General features: G+C 53.1%; 1 protein-coding gene across 3 annotated transcripts in view; it reads left to right on the top strand.

Moving 5' to 3' along the window:
• The window catches only part of KATNIP (katanin interacting protein), a 187,029-nt gene that overhangs the window by 139,651 nt on the left and 22,546 nt on the right, over nucleotides 1–24,832 (top strand). For all 3 annotated transcript variants that reach the window (XM_058569798.1, XM_058569799.1, XM_058569800.1), the window contains 4 exons: nucleotides 11,955–12,834; nucleotides 19,129–19,854; nucleotides 20,662–20,867; nucleotides 23,349–23,427. In XM_058569798.1, coding sequence (XP_058425781.1) covers nucleotides 11,955–12,834; nucleotides 19,129–19,854; nucleotides 20,662–20,867; nucleotides 23,349–23,427 — 1,891 coding nt within the window. The remainder of the gene's footprint in view (nucleotides 1–11,954; nucleotides 12,835–19,128; nucleotides 19,855–20,661; nucleotides 20,868–23,348; nucleotides 23,428–24,832) is intronic.

Here is a 24,832-nt window from a genome sequence, read left to right as displayed (position 1 = left end):
GTACAATGTGATGATTTGATATATGTATATACTGCAGGTGATGACCACAGTAAGTTTAGTAAACATTCATCACCAAACAGTTGCAAGTTTTTTTTCTTGTGATGAGAACTACTCTCTTAGCAACTTTCAAATATGCAATACAGTATTACTGCCAACTATAGTCACCATGCTGTACGTTACAGCCCCAGGACTTAGTTATCTTATTACTGGAAGTTTGTACTTTTTGTCCCACTTCCCACCTCTGGCAACCACCAGTCTGTTCTCTGTATCTGTGAGTTCAGGTTTTTTAGGTTCCACATATATGTGATACCATACAGTATTTGTCTTTCTCTGTCTGACTTATCTCACTTAGCATAATGCCCTCAAGGTCCATCCATGTTGTCACAAATGGCAGGATTTCCTTCTCTTTTATGGCCGAGTAACATTCCATTGTATATACACCACATTTTCTTTACCCATTCGTTTATCAATGGACCCTTAGGTTGCTTCCATGTCTTAGCTATTGTAAATAATGCTGCAGTGAACATGGGGTGTGGATATCTTTTCAGTATAGTTATTTAGTTTCCTTCAGATAAATACCCAGGTGTGGAATTGCTGGATCATATAGTAGTTCTATTGCTAATTTTCTGAGGAACCTCCATACTATTTTCCATAGTGGGTGCACCAATTTACACTCCCACCAACAGTGCACGAGGGTTCCCTTTTCTCCACATCCTCACAAACACTTATTTATTGTGAGAAAGTATGTTTTAAATTTTATTTCATTTTAATTTTAACGTAGGTAGCCCCATGGAGCTGGTAACTAGGTGCTGGACCGCCCAGGTCTTGGTGCGCAGGGTACTGTGGTGAACAAATAGACAAGGGCCTGTCCACACAGCCCTGTCCCTTCTCCTGGGGAAGGGACAGTAAACCAGGCCGCAAAGGAATCACATAATTTCACGTAATGCTAAGTATTCTGAAGATGACAAAATCGAGTAATGGGGGAAGGAGGCGGGGCTGTGTTGAACAAGGTGGTCAGAGGCCTTCCCTCAGGTGAATATAGAGAAGGAGCTGCCCCGGAGATAGCTGTGGGAAGAGCATTTGGCAGGGGGCGGGTGGGGGGGGGGGGTCACAGCAAGAGCAAAGGCCCCGGGGCAGGAACATGCTCAGGGCTTCCAGGCAGTAGTTTAGGCATTGGCGGGACCTGGGGAACAAAGGAGAGTGTAAGGGCTTCCAGAGGTAGGCGGGAGCCAGGTCACGTGGGCCTCGCTGGTTTGAATCTTATTCTGAGAAAGGCAGAATAGAGGGATGGTCAGAGCAAGGGCGTCAGAGCCAGCCCACCTGGCTCCTCCTCTTCCTAGCTGTGTGACCTTGGACATGTTACTCCACATCTTTCTGCCTCAGTTTCCCCGTCTGTAAAATGGGGTAATTATTGTTCTGGCTGTTGTGAGCTCTGTATAAGTGTCAGCTGTTAGTGTCATTGTTGGAGGGTTTTGAGCAGGGGGTGATATAATATGATTGAGGAATTTAAGAGATCATTCTGGCTACTGTTTGGAGAATGGATCAGAGGGAAGGGGGACCCTGAGAGGAGGCTCTTAGCATAGCTAAGGGTGATGGTGGCATGGATGAGGGTCATGGTGCTTGTGGGGTGCACCATGGGTAGACTCCATTCATCCCAGGACAATATTTGCATTTTCAGCAACGCCTTTTTTGGAGGGGAAATATTTGAACAAATGCAAAAGTGAAGAGAGTAGTTCAATAACGACCCGGGTACCCCTCACCAGCTTCAACAGTTATTAACACTCTACCTTTCTTGTTTCCTCTCTCTCCATAACGTATAAAAATAAACGGTAGCTATTATACCATTTTACTCATAAACTCTTCAGTGTGTATCTCTAACAGATAAGGAGTTTGTTTTTATAAGACCCCAATGCCGCTATCATATCTGACAATAACTTTTATGCTCTAATACTTAGTCCATATTCAAATATCCCTAATTGTCTCAAAATTGTTTTTTATAGTTGGTTTGTTTGGATCAGAATACAAATTAAGACCAAACATGGCAATGGCTTGAAGTCAAAGGTGTGACCTTCATTTGGCCAGCTGGGTCAGTGTGGCCTGACAGCTCTGCCCTGTGGTGGGGTCTGGGCTGCCCTCAGGCCTAGGAAGCATGATGGCATCTTAGCAGGGCGGCTGGTGGGGGTGGACTGACCCAGGGGCATGAGAGCTTTCCTGAGGTGTTGACCTCCGGAGAGTGCTGCCTGTTGGGTGTGCTGCAGCTACTGAGCTCTGTGGGTGGAGTCCATGCCCTGGAATATACAGCATGGGAGCCTCGAGGGTCCCAGGAGGCTCAGGTTTGAAGCAGGCCCCCAGCCAGCAGGGCAAGGGGAGGTGAGCAAGATTTCAGCCTTTGGAGAGAGGGCCCAACGAGGCCTTCAGGCCCCAACCCGAAGGCTGGGGTTCAGAGCCAGACTCTACTCCCAGCAGGAATAGAGCACAGGTGCAGAACCAGGAAGGAAGCTGAGGCCCCTGTCCTGTGCTGTGCAGACGGGGGACGGGCTGCAGCTGGGGCTGGACAGATGTCTGAGCAGGAAGGCCTGATCACCCCTATGCAGGTGCCAGCCTAGGGCAGCAAGATACATCCCAGACCCCCTAGGAGCTGGGGCTTCCCCTCTCCCACCTCTTGCCCACCTTGGCCAGCACTGCTTCAGTAACTAAATCTATTGCTTGAAGTTCTCGGTCCCAGGGCTAGTGTATCATCCAGGATTCTCTTGGTAGCTAAGGACAGAAAACCCAATTAAAACTGGCTTCGGCACAAAAGGGAGTTCTTTGGCTCGTGTAACTGGAGAGTATGGGGTAGCTAGCTTCAGGCATGGCAGTATCCAGGAGTTCACATGACGTCATCAGGAGTCTGCTTCCCTCCATCATGTATCTTTGCTTTCCTCTGTGTTGGCTTCATCCTCAGGTTCCAAGTGGTGGTCCCTGATGTCATCAGACTCACTCTTTATTTCAGCAGTCCTTGCAGAAAGGACTGTCCTCCTGAAAGCCCTAGGTCTAGGAGCTACAGGCCAGGCCTGGGTTGCAACCTGAGGTGGGGCCCACATTATGCCCATGCAGTGAGGTTAAGGGAAGGGTAGATTCCTCGAGGAAGATTGAGGTGCTATCTCTAAAAGAAGGAAAGATCACTGGGGAAAGTAGAAAATGATACCTGAACTAGGTTCTTTTCTTTTTCTCTAAGAACACAGAAGTCACGTGGTGTTGAATTTATTCATCAGCTCCCAAATCTAAACCCCCAAGGCTTAACTTCTAAACCAAGCATCAGTCCTGGCCGTCAGATACTTTCCTTTGGCATTTGCGCCCGGCAGTGCACTGACCCTCCAACTCAGCATAACCAAACCCAGCCCCTCTGCCCCACGCACTCCAGGCCCCCATATGTTCTTGCTGTCTGCAGCAGCGCCTGACTCCCGCCGTGGAATCCTCTCTCCTCGCTTTGCCCCTCACTGCCAGTCATCTCTAAGTCTACCTGTCTCCATCCAAACCCAGCTCCTCGTTCCCCTTCTGCCTGCCACCTCGCTTGGGACTCATCACTGTGAGCACCAGCTTCATCCCTCTCCCCACTCCACTCACTCATCTGCTCAGTCCCTCCGTCTCATCAGCAGAAGCTTATCGATCGCCCCACACTCAGGCATTGTGCTGGGCCAGGAATCAGACACGCTGTCTGCCTCCGTGAGCTCACGCCCTGGCAGGAGGGCCCGGGGGATCAACAGCAAACCACGGTTCAGTGGGGCCACTGCAGTGATGGGGGATGAGCCGAGAGCCTCGAAGCTGCAGAATGCCTCAGGGGAGCAGCCACAGTCCACTGCCAGTCTACATGTTTCCTGGTGCATCCTGGGAAGAAGGCCGTGATGTAGAGGCTATACCTGTCTGTGACCAAAGGCAGCTCACAGACACATTTCAGCTGGCTCACATTTTCAGAATTCTTTGAATTAATTGCCAACATTTAAAAATTGAGAAGTTTTCAATATGGATTTTGGGAGGTTTGAAAATATGAATTTTTGACTTTTATTGAGAAACTGGAAGATCTGGCAACACCGGGCCGCATCCACACCTGGGAGCTTTAGTGCAGCTGAATCACGGTGCCGCAGTCCCCACCACTCCCGCTCGTCTCCCCGCCACAGTGGTACAGTTGTCCTTGCACCACATCACCTCTCCCATTTGCGATCCTCACCTGGACCCTGCCTGCATGTGTGTGGGTTACCTCCTCCACTCTTGGACCCCAAAACTGGCTCTCTGGCTCTTCCATCCATATGCAACTTTTATCTTCCTCTGCCTCCTGTAAATCTCTTCTCTCCTCTGTGCCTTCGCGCCTGCCATTCCCAGCACATGAAATGCCCCACCTGTCTTATTACACACTTGTCTTTTGAAAGGTCAAGGTTCTGCTTATGTCTGTTTACACGCACACGCCTCCTGCACACCCCTAGCCTGCCCCAGGCCCCTTCTGGTGGCTTCCAGCCTCACCCTTCTGGGCACCAAGTCACAGGCTTCCCTAGAGTGTTCCAAAGTTTCCTGAGCCTCTGATGTCCCAAACTGGTGGCCCTGGCCAAATCCATCCTGCAGATGTGCTGTTTGGCCCTCACAGTGGTGTGCAGCTTGTGAAACATTTGACCGCATGTGAAAGTTGGCTTCTGATGAGATGGTAACATTCCCTACGTGGTGTCCGCCAGCTGGAGCCGAGTGGCCCCTGCCCTCTGGATGTGCGGGCGTGCATCCTCCAGCTCACCACAGTCCCCCCCAGCACCCCCAAGACTGTGGTGCCACAAGCGTTTGAGTTTGTGACCCCTTAATATACAGGCTTTCATGAACTCCTCAAGGAGAGGAGCCTTGCTTTCTTCTCTTACATCCCACACAGGCCAGGACCCTGCAAGGCCCCAACGTGGGCAGTGTTGGATTGAAGAAAATTGCAAGAATTTCATGCTGGGGCCTCAGCCCAGATCTGGGGGAGTCCTGACCTAAGTCAGCGAGAGTAATGCTAGGCCCCACCCTAGAATGGATGGCGTTCCTCCTGTGCCTGTGCCAGCCTCTGCCGGGAACAGGGGGATCACTGCCCTGGGTCCTAAGGGGGCAGGGAGTCTGCAAGCCACGCTAGCCCTGAGCAGCCAGCCTTGGCAGGTACACACGTCCAGGCAGTGGATTGGGTGCAAGACAATGGTGGTAGCTCATGTTTCTTGAGCACGTGTTACGTGCCGGGCAGTATTCAAAGGCCTTTACATATACCAGCTTGTTTATTCCACACAGCAGTCCTATGATGGGTACTGCCATGATCAGCTCCATCCTACAGATGGGGAAACTGAGGCACAGAAAAGTGGAGCACTTTGCTGTGGTCACTTGACTACCAGGCAGTCTGGCGCCCACCCCATGTCCTGCGTTTTAGTAGAGAGAGACTGTGGTCACTGGAGGGCGGAGCCCTGCCTCGGGCCACCATCACTCGGCACTTCGGCACTGGCTCTGTCATGCCAGATGGCCTAAACTTTCAAGAGAGGCGAGAAATGCACATTATTACGTGAAAGCTCCCAATTCTTAGATATTGTCAGCTAGTTCTGAAAATTTTAACTGCTCTGTGGGCCAAACCAGCACAGATTCGGCTGTAGGGCTGCCAGCTAGTGACCCAGTCTGTCAGGTCCCATTCGCATCTCTCGTCCTCTGAGTCTGAGATGTTGGGGGATTGGAAGTGGTTGGCTCACAGCCCAGCATGTAGTAGGTTAAATGTAGCTTGTTGAATGTCACGGTGTCCCACCATCTTCTTCAAGATTCTACATCACAAAGAATGGTTTTCCTTGATATTCCTCCCAAGGGATGTGTAAAAGGCCATTGAGGTCTCCTCCCTGATAAAACGTTCAAGGTCAGGTGCTCCAGGGAAGGAGCGAGTTTAGTTCCCAGAGCTGGGCCTCAAGATAGATAGGAATACGCCCGTCCCCCATCCTTGAAGGTCTCCGTGTGGGCGAGGACAGGTGTGCACATGTGGGCAGTCCCTGGGTCATGGGTGCAGGGATCTGGTTGCAAGCCCAGCCCTGAGAGCCCAGAGGAGGACCCTCGACTCAACCTGAGGAGGGGACCAGGTAGATGGGGAGGGCCAGGGGCTTCCTAGTCTGCTCCTGAGCCGGGTCCCAGAGCCCGCATGGTAGCTCTCTGGGCAGCAGCAGCTCCCTCCCCCAAAGTCCCCCAGGCCCTGACAACCTACAGTCAGGGTAAGCGCCCTCCCAGTCAGCCCACAGCCCCAGGTCCCTCCTGTTCTGGAGCCAGCACTTCTGAGCAAAGAGCGACGAAGGACAGTGGCTCGTGTTCTCCCCGTGTAGCGGGGCCAGGTGGACTCCCAGTCGGTGACAGGGCCACGAGAGTGCGGACACCTGCAGTGTGGCCCGCAGGCTGTGCGTGAATGAGGTCCGTGGTGTGCATCTGGGCCGCCTCCGGCTGTGCACCCACGCTGAGGAAGGGTTTGCCTTCATGGACACTCCCCGGCGTTCGGCATCGCGGCCTAGCAATGCTTTGCTCCCAATGTTTTTCTTCGCGAGTTGTCGGCTGTGCTTAAGGCAGGTATTCATCTCCAGGGAAGGCGCCTTGTGAGTGCGAAAGCCCACACCTCTGCTTGGGTGGTTGTCACAATGGAACCGCCACCATCAGTCTTTGCTGAGCAGTTCACGTGTTCATTGGAAGAGACGTGTCTTTCGATGCCGGGGCCAGGGAGGAAAGTGGCCTTGCCAGGTCAATTAAATTACTCAGCTCAAAATAACCTTAACGTTGTTGTATTAAAAATGCATTACAGTCTCAGCGTGGCTGGTTCTCACTGGCTGTAAAGAAGGATAAAGTCAGGATATGGACCAGGACAGATGTTCCCATCAGCTACGGGCCAGCCACAGAGCTTCAGAGGGTCCTTTTCAAATCCCTTGCAAAAGGGGTTTGAGGCAGCAACAACAAAAGGCATAACAGTAACTCTAGGTAAACAAGGAAGAGAATATTAGCACCGAGGAAACCACAAGGGCACACATGCACGCACGCACACCCGCACACACACACGCACTCACACACGCACGGGTGCACATACACACACACACGCAGTTCTAAAGAAAGGTTAAGGGGTCGGCGGTGGAGCTTTACCCTGGACCTCTTGGGCACCAGGGCAAAGGTGGCAGCAGGCGGGACTAAGGCCCTGCTGCCTGGGAGGGAGGCAGTGGGCTGTTCTTCAGGAGCGACAGGAATCTCCTCTGGGTCCATTCCCAAAAACGTCCTTATACAGAGCTTTACTGAGGGGACACCGAGGAATACAGACCTGCAAAATCCTCAGCCCTGTTTTCTCCACGGTGCACGTGTGCATCTCACACGGCTTCTAACGCACCCGTGAGGTGTGAGACTGTTCCGTCAATATTTACATAAATACGTAGGAAAAGTCTGGAAGGACACGTGTGTGCACCCTCCTCACCAGTGCCCGCCGTGATTGCCTCTGGGGAGTGAGGGGGGAGCCAGGATGGGGGTAGGACAGAGCTGGCCCACAGGGACTTATTAAAAAGTAGAGGTGGGCTCAGAGTTCCACCTGGTGCAGGTGGTCTGCCAGTGGTCCGGCTAGCATGGGCCGAGACTGAGGCCTTCTCTGGGTCTAGCTTGACCTGAAGGGAGACGGCAGTAAGACCTCGGGCGTGCCAGCTGGAGTGGCTCACCGTGCACCAGCTGTGTGACTCGGGGAAGGCTGACCTCAGTTGTTTCGTCTGTAAGATGGATGCTAATACCCACGTGGCGGAGTTGTTCCAAGGACTGCATGGGTCAATGCAGCCTTTTATTTGTCACATTTGGAATCCCAGAGAAGTGACTACTCCTTGTTCCCCGCCAGGGATCCCACTCTGGTGATCCTTGGGCCAGATCCACCCACGGATATGACTTGTGTGGCCGGCAGAGTGTTGGAAACTTTTCAGATTTGAGCACCAACAGGCAGGGCCTGAGCCTCGCAGCTCCCCGGGCCCCCACCACTCCCTGCGGTTTCCACCCTAGCCCGCTTCTCTCTCCTACCTGTCTGGCCCCTTTGGGGGTTGGAGGGTGCACCCCTGCCTCAGCCTGCTTCCCTCACTCTGTCCGCTCAGCCACACGTCTTGGAGAGAGCCGGGCAGCAGACAGCTAGAGGTCAGATGGTGCTCCAGAGCATTCATGGAAGGTGGACGAACACATTTTGGAAGCCAGACATCTCATTATGCAAGCGAGGATGCCCACCTCATGACTGTGCTGGACTGGGAGGCCTCCCCACCACCTCTTTAAATGAGAGTGTTTCTGTCTCGCCAGATGTTTCTATGGCAGTAATTTTGCGGAACCAGCCATTGGAAGCTGCCCAAGCTGTCCTTCTCGAATAGCTATTGCCTGATTAATTCACAGCGCGCACTTGCTCTGTGCCTCTGCTAAACAGAGAACACATCCATATAAACATGTAAAAGAGTGCTTTGAGAATCGACTTTTCTGACAGTCGGCAAATAGTAGCCTGCCATCCTGCAATTGGATGATTGAAGCTGAGTTCCTGTGGTGTAACACAGGCTTGATGGTTCTCATTCTAAATTGCTACGGAAACATCCGTAGCAATAACTTGGCGAACTAGAAATTTAGTTAGAGCTTACTCACTCAGCTTCAGGAAGGCTCAGTCTAGATGGACACCTCTGGGGTCTCAGATCCATATCCCAAGAGCAGATCAGAAGCCAAAGCAAGATGGAAAATGACCTGGGGGTGAAACCAACAGGCTACCATGTTTCTGATGAGGTTTGTTCTCAGAACATTGTTAGAGAGCAGTGCTGTGCTGGGCGAAAAATACCTGTGTTTATTCCCTTATCACTCCAGAGTCATTGTTGAGTATCAACTATGTGCCAGCACCTGCTGGGCCCTTGGATAAGATTGGTAGGGCCTCTGCTGTCCTGGAGCTTAACTTTGAGTGGGGAGACAATAACTAAGTTGAAAAGCTGATAAACAAGGCTTTTTCAGAGACCAGAAGGAAATAAAACAGAGCAATGGGATAGAGAAGGGACTGGATGGGACGGGGGCTGCTCTAGAGAGAGTGGCCAGGAGGATCTCTCTGAAAACAAGAAGGAGCCAAGCTTGCAGGCATCTGGGGCAGAGCATTCCAGGCAAGAGCACAGGTCTCAAGGTGGGAATAAACTTGACAGGGTCACGGAGCAGCAATCAGACCAGCGGGTGGGGAGCGGGGGGAGGAGGGGCTGTGAGGTCAGAGGGACCAGATCCCATAGGCCTCACTGGCCACTAAAGGGAGCCGGAATTGATTCTCAGTGTAGTAGGAAATCACTGGGCAGTTTTAAGCAAGGGACCACCGTGATCTGATAAGTTGTTTTGAAAAAAAGACTGGCTGCTATGTAGAAGATGAAGTGTGTATGCGTCGGGTGGGAGTGCAGGGACCGTGTGGAGTGGAAGCAGAGAGACCAATTAGGAGCCTACGGTGGTTGTTTCAGGGAGAGATGACGGTGGCTGGGCCAGGAGGCAGCAGTGCATTCAGGGAGAAGAGATCAGATTTGGGATGGGTTTTGGAGGGAGAGCTGTGGGACTTCTGATTGAATGGATATGTGAGAGAGAGAGCAAGAGGAATCAAGGACTCCTAGGTTTGGGGCAGCTGATTGAATGATGGAACTGTTTTTAAGAGGAGAAAAGACTAGGTGTGGAAAGTGAATTAAGAGTTCTGTACGGGGCATTTGGAGGTTGAGACGCCTATTAGATATCCAAGAAGAGAAGTCACTTGGACGCTTGGGGCTTCGTGGAGAGTCAGGGTTGGGGATTAAAACAATCGGAGTCATCAACACAAGGATGCTATTTAGAGCCTTGGGCCTGGATGAGACCACCTAGTGAGAGAGCGCAGGAAAATCAGGAGGCCCAGGATGGAGCCCTGGGCAGCCTAGCCGTTACAGGCCCAGCTGAAGAGGAGGAGCCGCAAAGGAGCCTGGGCAGGGCAGCGGCCAGAGCAGGGAGGCAGGAGGAAACCAGCAAGGGCAGAGCCCAGTGGCGGGGGACGTAAATCTGCTGAGGAGGTGTGGCCGACTGTACAGACACTGCTGAGCCGCTGCCCTGCCCGCAGAGTGTGAATTTCCAGGCCAGGATGCTGGAGAGTGGAAGAAGGGATCTATGAACGATGACCGGGACAACAGGAGTAATCAGGGTCGTCCCAGACAAACAAGGGCGTTCCATCACCCCAGTATGGGCGCCGTTGGCAGAGTGGGTTCCGTCTGGGGGGGGCATGGGTAAAGGCCCGACGGGTGGGGCAGGCAAGGGAGAAGGAGGGGACGCAGGGTGACAGTGACACTCAGAGTCTGCTATAAGGGTAGACAGACAGACAGACTGTGGGGCACCCCACAGTGGGCTGCTCCTCAGCCATCGAAAGGAATGAAACTATTAATTTACACGACATGGATGAATCTCTAAGTAATTACGCTGAGTGAAAGAAGCCAGGCCAAAAAGAGTTCATAGCGCATGATTCCTTTTACATAAAAATTCTAGAAAATGCAAAGTAACCTGTAGTGACAGAGAGCTGATGGGTGGTTGTCTAGGGATGGGGGAAGGAGGGGAGGGAGGGGTGTCAAAGGGGGACGAGGGAACTTTGGGGGTGATGGATGTGTTCATTTTCTTGATTGTGGAGATGATTTCATGTGTGTGTACATGTGTTAGAACTCATCACATCGTACACTTAGAATACGTACAGTTGACTGTGTGAGGTATGTATTGTATTCCTCGATGAAACTGTTCTTAAGAGTTGTGCTGTAAAGAGGAATGGACGGCTAGGGCAGTAGCAGGTGTGATTTTAATTTAATTTGATTGGATTTGATTTTAAGCCTGACTGAAGGAGCATTGAATACCTGTATGACATAGGGCACGTGTGTTGGGAGGAGAAGGAGACAGCAGGCTAGCCAGGGACCCTCTCGTGAAGGTTCCGGCGTGTCATGCCTGAGGGGTTTGGAGTTCATCCTCTCGGCCTGAGGGTCTCCACCCTGTGTGCAGAGGAATCATCTGGAGAAGCCGTTACAAGTGCAGGGCCACACCACATCCCCTCGGCTCCCTCTGATGGCCACTGCAGCTGAGGTGGCACAGCCAGGCCTGCTGACAGGGCGCCACCTCCAGGGCTCCTAGGCTCTCTGCCTGAAGCCACCAGGGCCTCAGCTTGTACATGCGGTCGGGAGCCCATGCCCCCAGGGGCGTGCTTCAACAGGGGGGAAGGGAGTTAGGGGATAAACGCCTCAGCCTCCCGCCTTCAGAGGGACACTTCTGAGGTGTTCTGCAGGTCCCTCAGAGTGCCCCAGTGGCCTGGAGCCCCAGCTGCCCACAGCAAGGACCAACTCAAAACCCTTTTGGGATTTTCTCCTGCCCTATCTGACTCTCCCCACTCCCTCTTGGGAGCACCTGTCAACAAGGTCACGTCCTTGTCTCAAGCTCTGCTTTCAGGGCACCCAGATTGTGACACCCGTGGAAGCCAGGGAGTCTGCATTTTCTGTGCATGCCGAGCTTTTCTGGCGCAGAAGGCCCGAGAACCACACTTCAAAGAACGCGGCTGTAGGCAGTGAAACAACATGAAGGATTTCACAAAGGGAGGTGGCTGGGCCAGATCTGCTCTTGTAGAGAATTAACTGTGGTGGCAATGTGAAGTTGAGGTTGAAGTAGCAAGAGACAGGAGGCAGGGAGACCAATTAGCAGGCTATTACCAACGTCCCAGAAGGAGGTAATGATGACGAAGGCAGCAGCGAGGCCGTCTCTTTGTGAAAGTCCTCTGATTTATAGAGTATGTAACGCTTCGCATAGAAATGAGATTGAGCCTTATTTAACATCCCCAGTGCTGTAGTTTTCTAAAGCTCATGTTTCTACGGGTCCACATTTCTCTTTTTTATCTTCTGCTTCCAAAATTTGATACATCGGTCTGACGCCACGTGTCTTCATTTTGTTAAATTTTGTGTTTTCAGGACCTTGACATTGGTGCCAAGAACGTGAAGATTTATGTCAACAAAAACCTCATCTTTGATGGCAAATTAGACAGAGGAAGTGGAGAGGGCCCAGCTGACCAGAGCATCCTGCTTGGCCTGAAAAATGAGAAGAATGAGAGAATGGAAAACACTGTGAATGCCCAGCCAGAAGAAAGCAAGGATGCCCACACAATGGCTGGCACGGATGGGGACAAGGAGCCCAGAGTCGGTTACTCGCCATCAGCTGCAGCAGTGGTGGATGTGAAGGTTTCTTCACGAGGAAATCAACTTGGTGAAGGGATGAACTCTCCTGATTGTGTGAACGACAATTTGTCCAAATCAGAGGAAGATTTCAGCTTGTCGGCAGCCCCAGCCTCGATGGTAGGCGTGCCCAGTGCCCCTCCCCTGTCCCCACCTGGAGGGTGCCCTTCTCTGGACCAGGAGCTCTCGCTGATCCAACAGCTGGAAAACCTCACGGGCAGAAAGGTCTCTGAGCCGCCAGGGAAAACCCCGTCCTGGTTACAACCTTCTCCCACAGGGAAAGGCAGGAATCAGGGGGGCAGGAAGCCAAAACCCCTCTGGCTGAGTCCTGAGAAGCCTCTGGACTGGAGAGGCAGGCTTTCATTGGATGACGTCATTGGTGAGGGTCCTGGAGAGATGGAGGCCGGGGACAAAGGCCCCAGGCGTGAGCAGAGGAGAGCGAGCAGCTGGAATGTCATCACCGACGGGAGAGCCCAGAGAGGGACCCCCAAACTGTGCGATGAGGACTTCGACATCTTTAACCAGCCCTCCGGCAGGGAGCGCCCTGCCAGCGGGAGGAGGGGCCTGAGGAAGGACGCCCTCAGCAGCAGTCATGGTGATGGCCAGCGGGCCAGCAGAGGTAAGCTCGAAAGGCAGTCTGGCTCAGGTGCCATCATCCCTGCACAAGGGCCACTGATGGGCACGAGGCCATTTTGCTCCCTGGACCTTAATTTCCTCATCTGCAAAATAAGGGGGTTCTTCTCAACCAGGGGTCACAAATTCACTGTCTCAGGGGCCACAGAGGTGACATCAGTGAGTGAAATGGGCAAGACACACTTTGCATGTTAAATTCATAGATATATTTGTCATTGCCACCAGGATATGTCCCTTTGCCCATTTTTCTTGCAAGACATGGCTTTTCCAATCTAGACTTGTTATTCCACCTCTGGTAGAGACATCAATCTCTAGTTACTTCACTTTATTCTTAACTGTACCTATAGAAAAATAACACAAGTGTGATGATAAATGGCAATTGACCCTTGCCTGGGTGTTGGAAGGACTATAGAGAGTAGTGAGGACTGTGGCAACCTGGAGAGCACAGGCCCATCTAAAGGGGGCAGCTGCTACTCCACTCAAGCTGCTTTTTGGCATTCAGGAATGCAAGGCCAATGTGCCAGATCTCCCTTTTCCTTTTATCAAGAGAAATCAGAAATGTAGAATCTTCTTATTTTTCAACATTGGCAACTGATTGAGATTATTTTTAAACCAGTGCGTGGGTCAGAAAAAAAATACACGTCTGCTGGCAAGACTCACCTGCTTCGTGAACTTTGCAGTAGATTATCTCTAAGGGCTCTGAAAGGAGGATGCCAAAGGCTGGGTTTCTGAATGTTTGCACTCAGATTTGGCTCCTGGGAAGGAGTGTAGCATAGCAACTAGGAGTCATGCCATTTGAATCCAAACTCTGCTACTTATAGATCTGAGACCTCTAGCCGGGCACTTCTACTTTCTGAACCTCACTTCATCTGTAAAATGGGAATGTAGCCCCACTTCTCAGTGTTGCAGGGAATGACTGAGACGACGGCTTCAAAATAGTAACCAGAGCCTGGCGAGTGGAAAGTGCGCCACGAGCGGCGGCCATTATTTCAACACTCGCTTGTATGTCCTTTATCGTCCACAAAGCACGTGGACCTTCCAAGGCAGGGCTCACTCCTAGATCCTCTGAATTTAACCCCAACCCGCACCACCCAGGAGCATAAGCCCTGGAGTGAAACTGCCAGGACATGTATCCGAGTTCCCCACTGCCAGCCTACACTGGGGGTGAGTTCTGAAATCCCTCTGAGCCTCAGTTTCCTCATCTGTAAAATGGTGCCGGTAATACCCATCTCGTGGGGTACGGGGAGGATCAAATGAGATCATACATGAGCAGCGTTTGGCACAGTTCCTGGCACGCAGGGGCACCCAACAGATGTTAGCTGCTGCTATTTATTGTTATTCTTGTCATTATCATCATCATGACTACCGCCACTCTGTGACTCTGCCTCTTGGGTTTGATCTGCGTGTGAAGTCAACGTATGTATTTTTTAGTGACTCAAATCAGCATCTACTCTATTATTGTCTAGTAGACAGACCCTGGCGGGGCCACTTAGAAATGTGGAGGGTTCGTGGCCTCTTTCAGACCCCTGTTATGTCACCTAGGACGCCAGAGCAAGTCCCTCAGACTCTGAGTGCCTTCCCATGGTGAGCGACTGGCTCCCTTCTCCCAGGCAGAGCTGCCCCTGCTGGCTCCCAGCCTTACAGACTTCTGCCCACTCCTGCCAGGACTTCACCCTGAGCCTGGGGGTCAGGGAGGAGAGCAGAGTGGAAGAGAACAACCAGGAAGCTCTTCGAGGGCAGGGACTGTGTCCTATCTGTGCTGGGACCCCCAGGACCCAGCTGCCTGGCTCATGGTGGGTCCTCTGCAGGGTGGGAGGAATGACGGTAAGAAGGGACTGCAGTGGCTAGATGGCGGCATGTTTGCTGTGAGCCAGGCTCTCATCCAGGCGCGTTACTCAGACGAGCTCAGTTAATTAAGCCTCATGTCAGCCCCATTATACAGATAAAGAAGGTGTGAGGTTTAAGTCACTTTCCTCAGGTCACACATCCAGTGAGGGTTAGAGCAGGATTTGAAGCCAGGTGGTCCTGCTCCAGCATCCGTGATTGGAGCCACTAACTTACAGCGCCCTGTTTCCACAGCTGTCCTCGCCACCCGCCCTGGGAGAGCCAGGCAGCTCTGAGCTTTCCTGTAAACAGACCCACAGAGCCTCCGGGAGCTCCAAGGTGACAGGCATTATTCTAACTTGTCCACGTTCAGAAGACTTTGTCTCATTTTAATTTCTTTCCAGACATTTCTTCTGCTTGGCTCCACGACACGTTAAGAACCGAGCCCTTGAGATTTAATGCTCGTTAAGCCAGTCATGCTAAAAAGGAAAGTTGCTTAGAAATTTTAAATTACCCGTTACATAGAACCAAATCCCATAGCCGTGCCCTTCAGGAAGGGTGCAGGCTGAGCCCCCCAATGATGCTTGTAGAATGCATGGCTGTGCAAGCTCCTCCCCAGCACTGGAATCGTGTTGTCACCATAAGACAGAGCCTGGTAATCCTCTTGTCCAACAGAGCATCTCATGGTAATGACGCCTGCATTTTGGAAGTGTCTTGGCTACAGGTGAATGAAACCTCATCAGCCCAGTGTGAGCAGTAAAGGGTGTGATTTGGAGAATGCTCGAGATGCTCCTGGACCCCCGAAGGCAGGAAGTGTCGCTGCTCATCACAGGGGTTGGGAGGAGGAACCAGCAAGCCGGCAGGCACCACAGAAGCTTCTCTCTGTCTCTCCAGGGTGCTGGGCCTGCCTCTGCCTCTCTGCAGGCCCACTTTCCCTCACTCTTCCCCGTGAGACCAGCTGTCTCTACTCTGTGCTCACAGCGGGAAGTGGCCTCCCAGCCCTAACGTGACACAGTTTCTCGGCTCTAGCTCCAAAGTCTCAAGGGAGAAGCTGATTGGCTGGCTTGGGTCAGGTGTCCACTCCTTGTCTAATCAGCTATGGGTGAAGGGCAGTTCACTGAGAAGAAACATGGCTCTGTTATATCTCACTGTGTACTTTTCCATTTCCTATTTTAGTAGCAATTAGCACATCCTCGTGGTGGTGCCGTTGATTTTTATAAACTCAAGTTCAGAACTTCATAGTTCACATTAGTCTCCACTGATGAGGAGTTTTGCATCTTTGATCCCATTGTCTTGTATCAGCGGTCCCTCCCAGACTGTGTTCACTGCAGATTGAAGCAGCAGCTTTCTGTGGTCCATTCAGATTTGTGGGTAGGAATGTTGACAAAGACAGGACAGAGCACCCCAGCAGCTCCCCCACTCCCAAGGACTAGTGAGAGGCGTGTTCTCCTGCAGACAGAGGGAGACGTGCGCCTCCAGCCTGCTGTCACATCTGGGAGGTCCAGGAAAAAGTCCACACCTCTCTGCTTTTAAAACTCAGCATGTACATCTCGGGGAGAACAGGTCAGAAAGCAGGCGCAGAATGCAAGCACAGTCCTGCCTCCCTTGCACACACCCAGGCAGAAGGACACAGGCTAAGTCCCTGACACATGACGTTTGAGGCTGTCTTCTCAGTGCACTCGCAGACCAACCCAGGCCATCCATTTCAGCCAGTGGGAATCACGTCACAGTAAACTGAAGTCACGATGACCCATATAGGAGGTTCCTTCTGCCAGATGCTAAACCTCACACCTGGGGGGAAGGATGGAAGAAGGTCCTGGTGCCTTTTTTAATGGCAGAAGAGGAGAGGAGGGGAAGGAGAGATGCGGGAGCGCGGACATGGAGGGGCTGGCCCGGAGCCTCCAGGCCTAAACATGGGTGTGTAGTGATGCCAACCAGCCATCTATTTACTGGCAAACATTTATGGAGCACATCCATGCACCAGGTTCTGTGCCAGGCGCAGGACACAGCAGGGAACAGGGCAGAGAAGTCCTCTCCAAGAAGGAGGGTGACAAGAAGAGCCAGCTACATGGGGATCTGGGGAAGAGCATTCCTGGCAGAGGGCACAGCAAGGACAAAGGCTCTGAAGCAGGCAGAGACTTGGTGTGTCCGTGGGACAGAAAGGCGGCTGTGGCTGGAGCAGGATGATGGTGGGGAGAACGGTGTGAGGTGAGGTTGGAGAAGGGGGCGGGGCCGCACTCAGGGCCCTGTGGGCATGGTGAGGAGTTGGATTTTCTTCCTTCTCAGCGTAGCAGAGACAATGCCAATTAGAGGGGTTGATGACAAACTCCATTTTAGGCACACAGAGTTTGAAGAGACAGCGTGGACATGTCTGGACCTTCCAAGGGGTCGTTGGAATCGGAAGATGGTGCCTGGGGAAAGACGCCAGAACTTGGCGTATAAAATCGGGCGGTGCCTGCGTAGGAGCCAGGAGCCGCGTGAGGGCAAAGAGGGGTGGCGGTGTTGGGAGAGGACTGGGTGGAGCTGAGGCCCTGGACGCTCCCAGACGTGGGGTGTGGGGAGGAGTGGAGGCCAGTGTGATACAAAGGGAGGAGCTTCGGTGGTGGGGGAAGTGGAGAACCAGAAAGATGTAATATCTCGTAAACCGCTGGGGGAGGGAAAGCCAGGTGGATGAGCCCCGCCTAGGACGTCAGACATGAGGACTGGGAAAAGATTGTGTACTTGGAGAAAGTCGTCGCAGTGGAGAGTTATGGGAATTGTAGGACTCAGAGAGCCACCAGGGATTTGCCTTCAGGCGCGGCTGGATCCAGGGGCTCAAATGATGTCATCAAGACTCTCCGTCTCTCCACTCACATTCCCTAGGTTGGCTTCATTCTCAGGCAGACTCCCCCGCCCCACAGAGTAGCAAAATGGCCACCAGCAACTCCACACGTACTCCTGCCAGCTTAGCAGTGCCAGTTTAAAGAGAGCCCCTCTCTCCTGTAGTTCCTTTCGTGAGCCCAGCTTGGAAGGATGCTGTCAGCGTTCACCTCCTCTGGGTGGCCTGAACGTGGGGGATCCCCGCAGGAACATCAGGGTGTTGTTCTAGGAGAAGGGGACATGGAGTTTGGGTGGACAAAATAATAGCTCTGTCAAGAGGAACCAGGTGGCAGGGGGTTGAACAGGTGGTGGTGAGGAGGATGCAGAGTGTCTGCGGTGAAAGGCGGTTGGAGGGAGCCACAAGATTGGGTCGGCTTCCTTTTCCTTTCAGGTAGGAGAGATTTATGCGTGTCTGCAGGCAGAGAGAGGGGAAGGTGCCAGTGGGGAAGGAGTGATTGAAGATTCTGGAGAGAGGAGATAATTGATGGAGCCAGGCCCCCTAGGAGACAGGCAGAAAATGGAGTGCAGGGCACAGTGTGATATGAAAGGAGAAAAAACAGAATGTCAGTGTCATCAGCTGCTGTTTTTCCAGAATGACACCCTTAGATGGCAGTTAGCCATGGCGTGGCTAGGAGGACAGGCCGCTGCTTGATGAGCACGCCGGGCTTTTATATTCTGCAGGGAGGGGAGTGGGGCCTTCAGAGGCACCCCTCCGAGAGCCGGGCCCCTGTTCTCCGCATGCTCGGGCTGCAGCTTCAGCCCTGGGAGCCCGTTAGCCACATGTAGAAGTTGATTCTTTACCTTGTAACATACCTGGGTTCTTTGGCTTTTTAAATAGCATTTTCCCTGATTATAAAAATAATACATGTAGGGAACTTAGAAGATAAGGTGACAAAGAAGAAAATAAAAGTCCTTCCTATGCACCACCCAGAAACGATCATGTGAACACGATGGTGCATACTGCCCATGCTAGGATACGCCGCATCTAAAATGGCTTATCTGGCTTTTCTCCATGTAGCATTCTTTTATGAGCCTTCCACCTGCCATCAGGCAGTCTTTGACAACACCGTTAGAGTCAAGTGACTGTGACAGTCTCCAGAGCAGACCCTGGGGCTGCTGACAGACACACAGGCAGCAGTGTTGCCTGGGTCTTGTGAGTCTCAGAAGTGTAGAGAATGACTTCTGGCCAAGGTTCTAACACAAGGTTCTTCCCTTGATTTGCATGGTAGTTGCATTCTTAGAAAATTCAAAGTACCTTGAAAAATACTTGGCTTTTTGTAAAACAACTGAGTTCCAGATTTAGGTAACCATAAACAATTTCTTTCCAACCTGAATGTGGCGTGAGACAGGAGACCATGCTCTGTGCCTGGACCATCCCAGGCAGTGCAGGATATTAACATCCCTAGTCCCACCCATCAGGTGCCAGTGGGGCCAACAGGCATTGAGACAGCCAAGAGCAACCCCACAGGTTTCTAGAATGTCCCCCTGAGGGCAAGCCCACCCAGCTGAAAGCCACTGGATGAGACAATCTCTAAGGGTCCCCACTTCTACATGAGCCACTAATGGGGCTTGACCCCTCCCGTGTCCTCTCTTCCAGAAGATGCCTGGTCCACCAGGATGCCGCCACGGTCGCGGTGGTGCAGCGAGCAGGAACACACGCTGCATGAGTCGTGGAACTCCCTCAGCGCCTTCGACCGCTCCCACCGGGGACGCATCTCCAACGTTGAGTTCCAGGGGGACATCCTGGACGAGTTCCTGCAGCAGCAGCAGAGCAGCCGGCACAGCGAGCAGCCACCGCTCTGGAAGGAGGAGAAGCCAGAGCCTGTGAAAGGGCAGGACAGCTGCTTCCTAGAGACTGATGATGCGAGCGACTTTAAAATCCCCGTCTTGCCTTATGGACAGCGCTTGGTCATCGACATCAAGTCTACGTGGGGGGACAGGCACTATGTTGGCCTTAACGGAATAGAAATATTCAGTTCCAAGGGAGAGCCAGTGCGAATTGTGAACATTCAGGCAGACCCCCCCGACATCAACATTTTACCAGCCTATGGGAGAGACCCCCGTGTGGTCACCAACCTCATCGACGGGGTGAACAGGACCCAGGACGACATGCACGTCTGGCTGGCGCCCTTCACGCCAGGCAAGTCCCACTCCATCTCCATAGACTTCACGCACCCTTGCCAAGTCGCCCTGATCAGGATCTGGAATTACAATAAATCACGGATACATTCCTTCCGCGGCGTGAAGGACATCACCATGCTGTTAGACGCGCAGTGCATCTTTAAAGGAGAAATTGCCAAAGCCTCCGGAACCCTGACAGGAGGTACCGTATGTCCGTAAGAATGTTCTCGAAGCCCCTGTCTGCTCCTTGCTGAGGCTCTGAGGAAAAGCTAAACCCACTTGTGAGCCAGCGACAGATAGGTCTCTCCTGTTCCAGAGACCGGGCCCCCTCCTCACCTTTTACAGCACGAGTGTGCAAGAGCTGACTTCATTTAAACTCCTCCCCTGGGCACCAGCCTTCTCAGCTTCCCTAGGGCCTGAGCCTGAGCAGGGGGTTCTCCGGCAGGGGTCTGGTTGAGCAGTGCCCTCAGGAGAGCCTGGAGGGCAGGGAGGGGGCAGGACATGGCAGGGGGAGAAGCTGGGCAAGGATATGGTCCGGGGGAAGCGGGGCCTGATCCAGAGGGGAGCTCTGGAGCATAAACTGCAGGGTCTGCCCTGCCCTTGGGCAAAGCTGCAGGGCTTTGGCACCCTGCAGGCTCCCCGGGTTGGGGTGTAACTCCCCCGCCCTTTCAGGCAAGGCCCCCAGTAAAAAGGATCAGCAGGGACCTGGGTGGGGCACCCACAGCGCCTGCTCCGGGGCCTCACCCATGCCTGAGAAACCTCACCTATTTCCTGACAGAGCACAGTGATTCTCCTCAGGTTAGGCCCCGTCATTAGACCTTGCAGTTCGTACTGTATGTGAATTCTGTTGGCAGATATGTGAAGAATAATAAGGCTCGCGTACACAAATCCAGACCTGTTAGTAGTTTGGGATTTGATAGCACAAAGGCTGATGGGTTTAGGTTCCTGGTCTACAGATCATTGGGATTTGCCATGAGCAGACTCTTCTGTCTTCTGGTAACCCCTTCAGCCCCAGAGCACTTCGGAGACACGATCTTGTTCACGACCGACGACGACATTCTCGAGGCCATATTCTGCTCTGACGAGACGTTTGACGTGGACGTGGAGAGCCTCTGCAGCCTGCGGGGCGACGAGGCACCGAGGAGGCCCAGCACTGCCGACAGCGACGGGGAGGAGAGACCCTACACCCAGGCCGGCTCGTGGGCTGATGACCGGGTAGGACTGGAGGGGGGTGGGGGCACCCCTGGAGAGATTTATTCTCCTCACTCAGAGCAGAGTGGGGAGAATGAAGATGGATTTCCTTTAAGCTGCTTGTGCTAGTGTTTTGACATTTCCCATTTTTCTCCTTCATTTTTGGTCCCATACGTCATATTTCATTCTCTAATTATTTTTATTTTTTTTAACCAAAGTGAAGAAAGTATTCAAATTTTAATCAAAGCGAGGAGAAATCAGTTCTGTCTCATCTCTCTAATTTACAAGTTGGCAGTCTCAGGGGAGTTTTCGCTTTCAGTTGCGTTTTGATCACTCGCTGCTGTTTTTGGTGGAAGGACTAGAAATGCTTTTAATAGGCAGACTTAGAATTAAAGTAATGACATGCCCGGCCATCGTCTCTTGCTCCCATGTGGAGCACTGTGTGACCGTGTGATCATGTTTAACCCTCTTGACACCCTGGGAGCAGAGACCATTAATACCCCCATTCAGGACACCAAGGTTCAGACAGGCCTGGTGACTCAGCCAAGGACACATAGTGGGAGAGTAACAAGGCTAAAACTTGAAAGCAGGACTCCAAAGTCTGTGCTTTTAATTGACAGGCAAATTTTTGAAAAATGAAAGATGACCTTCAGGGCAAGGGTCAGTCCAAGTTGAAGACCAATAATCAAGGTGAAGAGACCTCAGCGTCTCCAGGGATGTTCTTGAGGCCAAAAGGAGAAAGAGGAGATGGTTCAAGAGGGTGGGGGAGGGGAGTGGGACCAGTAGAAGCCAAAGGACAGAAGGTTCGGCCGTGGGATGGTTGTAACCAAGGCAGTGCAGCCACATGGGCTGTCAGTCCCATGGTGGTCACCAGGGTTGCAACTCACAGGGGCTGGGCAGACCATCGTGCAGGGTGGAGGGAGAATGAGGCCCAGTCAGCTGGTGGGGGGGCCCTCCCACTTCTAAGGAGAGCAGCTGCCACTCCGCCCAGACCGAGCAGGCTAGCCCGTGGCGATAGTTGTCCTGATTTTTTTAAATGAAGCCAGAAATCTGGATTTTTATATAAAATCGACCAATTAAAAACTGTTGGCGGGGCCGGCCCTGTGGCATGGTGGTTAAGTTCACACGTTCCGCTTCGGGTGGCCCGGGGTTTGCAGGTTCGGACCCCAGACACAGAATTATGCACCGCTCATCCAGCCATACTATGGAGGCGTCCCACATACAAAATAGAGGAAGATGGGCACAGATGTTAGCCCAGGGCCAGTCTTCCTCACAGAAACAAAACAAAACAAAACAAAAAACTGTTGGCAACTAATTTAAAGTGTTTTTAAGCCTTCTGTGGGCCACAAAACATGTCTGTGGTCTGGATTTGATCCATGGCCTCCAGGTGGGAGTTGACCTTGAGGCTTTCATTTGCCCAGCGTTTTCCACATGATGACGTCCCTCCTAAGGGACTCTGGTCAGATCCAGCCCTGTGAGGGGCAGGGAGGGATCGCTCTCTCCGTCTTGGGGACGAGGAACCTGAGCTCAGGGAGGCCAGTGTCATGTCAGGGTCGCACCCCTAGTGAGGGGCAGGATGAAGCTGCAACCTGCTCATCTGGGTGTCCAGGTCAGTGCATCCACCAGGGGCGCCCCAGGAGGCTCAGGGAGGGCAGGGTGCCAGGGAGGGTGAGACAAGGCACGTGGGCGCAAGGGCAGCACCATGTTCCCTGATGGCCCGAGGCTGCCCAGCAGCTGGGGTGCTTCTGGCAGGCCACCGTCCTCCCCCTCCTCCCCATAGCTGGCCAGGGGCCTGGAGAGGCTGTCCCGAGGGGCTGGGCCATGGGGTTCATCAGGTCATCACTGGGACTGAAACACCATCCCCACCAAGACTCTAGGATCCAGACAAGTGACTTCACTTCTTTCTACATCTCAGCTCTCCTATCTGTAAAGGCACTTGGACCCCACCTTACGGTGCAGAGATCTAATGAGCAAAGTTTACACGTGAGACCCGAGGAGCAGGGGGTGGCAGCCCACTCTGGCTGTCTGTAGACCAAGTGTTCTTTATCCTGGCTACCGTGGGAATCACCGGGGGAAGCTTTAAAATGCAGATTCCCAGGCCCCCGGGTTGAGAATCACTCTCTGTGGTTTGAGTTCTCCCTTCCTCCCTCTTTTTTCTCTCCCTCCTTCCCTCTCTCTCCCCTCCCTTCCTTCCTTCCTCCTGCTCACTAGATAAACGTGTATTGGGTCCTTCCCTGTTCCAGAAAATCAGAGCTTAGCTGGTAGTGTCAACTCCTGCCCTACCAATGAGAGCTGCTGGCAAGGACTCAGACTCATGTAGATTTCTGGGCCTGCCCATATCACCAGTCACAAGGCCTCCACAAGGACGGGAAACACAAGGAAAGACACAGGGCTTCCCTGGGCACAGACTGGCAGCAAGAGCTAGAAACACGGCCAGCCAGCTGTGTGGGTATACCCACCAACATCACCCCCTCTCCCTCTGCTTCTCCCCCAACCTGTGTCCAGGTCCCGGAGCTAGAGCTGCCACCCAGTCCCCCTGTCCCCGACGTCACCACTCCAGAGCCGGGCGTCTACCACGGGATCTGTGAGTACCTCTCCTGGGGCAGTGTCAGTGGAAGGAGGACCTTCAGGGGTCGGGGGAAGTCGTGGCCACTGGGACAGGGTTTCCTTGGACAGTCGGGCAGGTTGTACACTGCACAGAGAGGCCAGGTCATGGGGTGAGTGGCAGCTGAAACCAGCCTGTGCTCGGCCACCAGCCCTGGCAGGGCTGCATTACTTCCGAGCAGGGGCCCCTCTGCCGTTTGCCCTCCCGGAGGGGCACATGTACGTGCAGACGCCTCATGTGTTAGCTACGGCCCTGACCCGGGAGGCTGCCGCTGGAGCCCAGGAAGTGTAGAACAAGAAGACACAGGAGCCAGAAGAGACCTGAGGCATCTGTCAGCCCAGTGGTTCGAGCTGTCCCTTCAGACTGGACCGCAGAACAGACCATGAGCAAAGAAACCTGCGTCCTCCCTGCTCCAGGTGGGGCAGGGCGGAGGAGTACTGGCTAGGGTGCCAGGTCTTCTGAGAAGTCAGAAATGCAGATTTTTATGTGAAATCTCCAGATTTTGATGACTAATTTTGTAATATTTTAAAACACCATATGAGCCAAAACAAAACACGTGTATTCGGCCAGCTGGCTGCCAGTTTATGGCCTCTGAGCAGATCCCATCTGGGTGTCACTGTGTCTTGTCTTCTCTTTTCCTGTTTTCCCTTCCAGCCAGTTCCTCTCTTAGTCCGTGCATGTGCCCGCCAGCACCTGTGCGCGCGTCCTGGGGAATCTCCAGGCCCGAGGTCACGCTGACTGTGATCTCCTCCCTCCCGTTCCCTGTTAACAAGGCTCTGTCGCTCACTTGCTCCTGGCAGCCTCACCTCCTGCTCTTTCTTGCCCCCTGTGCATGTCATCCGCTTCCAGTTACCTTCTGACAACAAGGGATGTGCCGCGCTGTCACGTCCCTCTCCCCGTCTTCCCGCCGTCTTCCCGCCATCGTCCCCAGAAGGAAGCCTGAACGTCCCAGTTCAGCCTCATCCTTGCTCCTCTCCCCACACCACCTCCTGCGCCACCTGCAGGCTTCTCTGCCAGCCACACCCGCGGCCTGGTGTGCCCTCCCTCCATCCCTGCCTGTGAAGGGATGGCACTGGTCCCTGATTGGGTTCCCAGGAAGCAGCCTCTGAGAAGGCGTGCTCTTGGGGGAGGGCAGGAGGCAGGCCTGGAGGAGGGAGAAGCTGGGCCTCGTGCAGTCGCATCAAGGCCTCCGCCAGCTCCGCAGGGAGCTCTGGGGCTGTGCCGCCCCGTGGAGTTGTCCTGAGTTGAGTGAGGAGGCCAGGCCTTTATAGGCCTGTCTCGACATGTCCCTGGATACGGGCTGCCCCTGGGGAGGAGCATCGCCAAGGGCAGTCACAAGTGGGGACTCAGCTGTGAGCTGTGAGCACTCCCAGGCCCAGAGGAA

This window comes from Diceros bicornis, chromosome 26 (assembly GCF_020826845.1).
Source record: "Diceros bicornis minor isolate mBicDic1 chromosome 26, mDicBic1.mat.cur, whole genome shotgun sequence".
In the NCBI taxonomy this organism is placed as follows: Eukaryota; Metazoa; Chordata; class Mammalia; order Perissodactyla; family Rhinocerotidae; genus Diceros; species Diceros bicornis.
The sequence above is the reverse complement of the archived record's forward strand: the minus strand, read 5'-3'. Positions and strand labels throughout refer to the sequence as shown.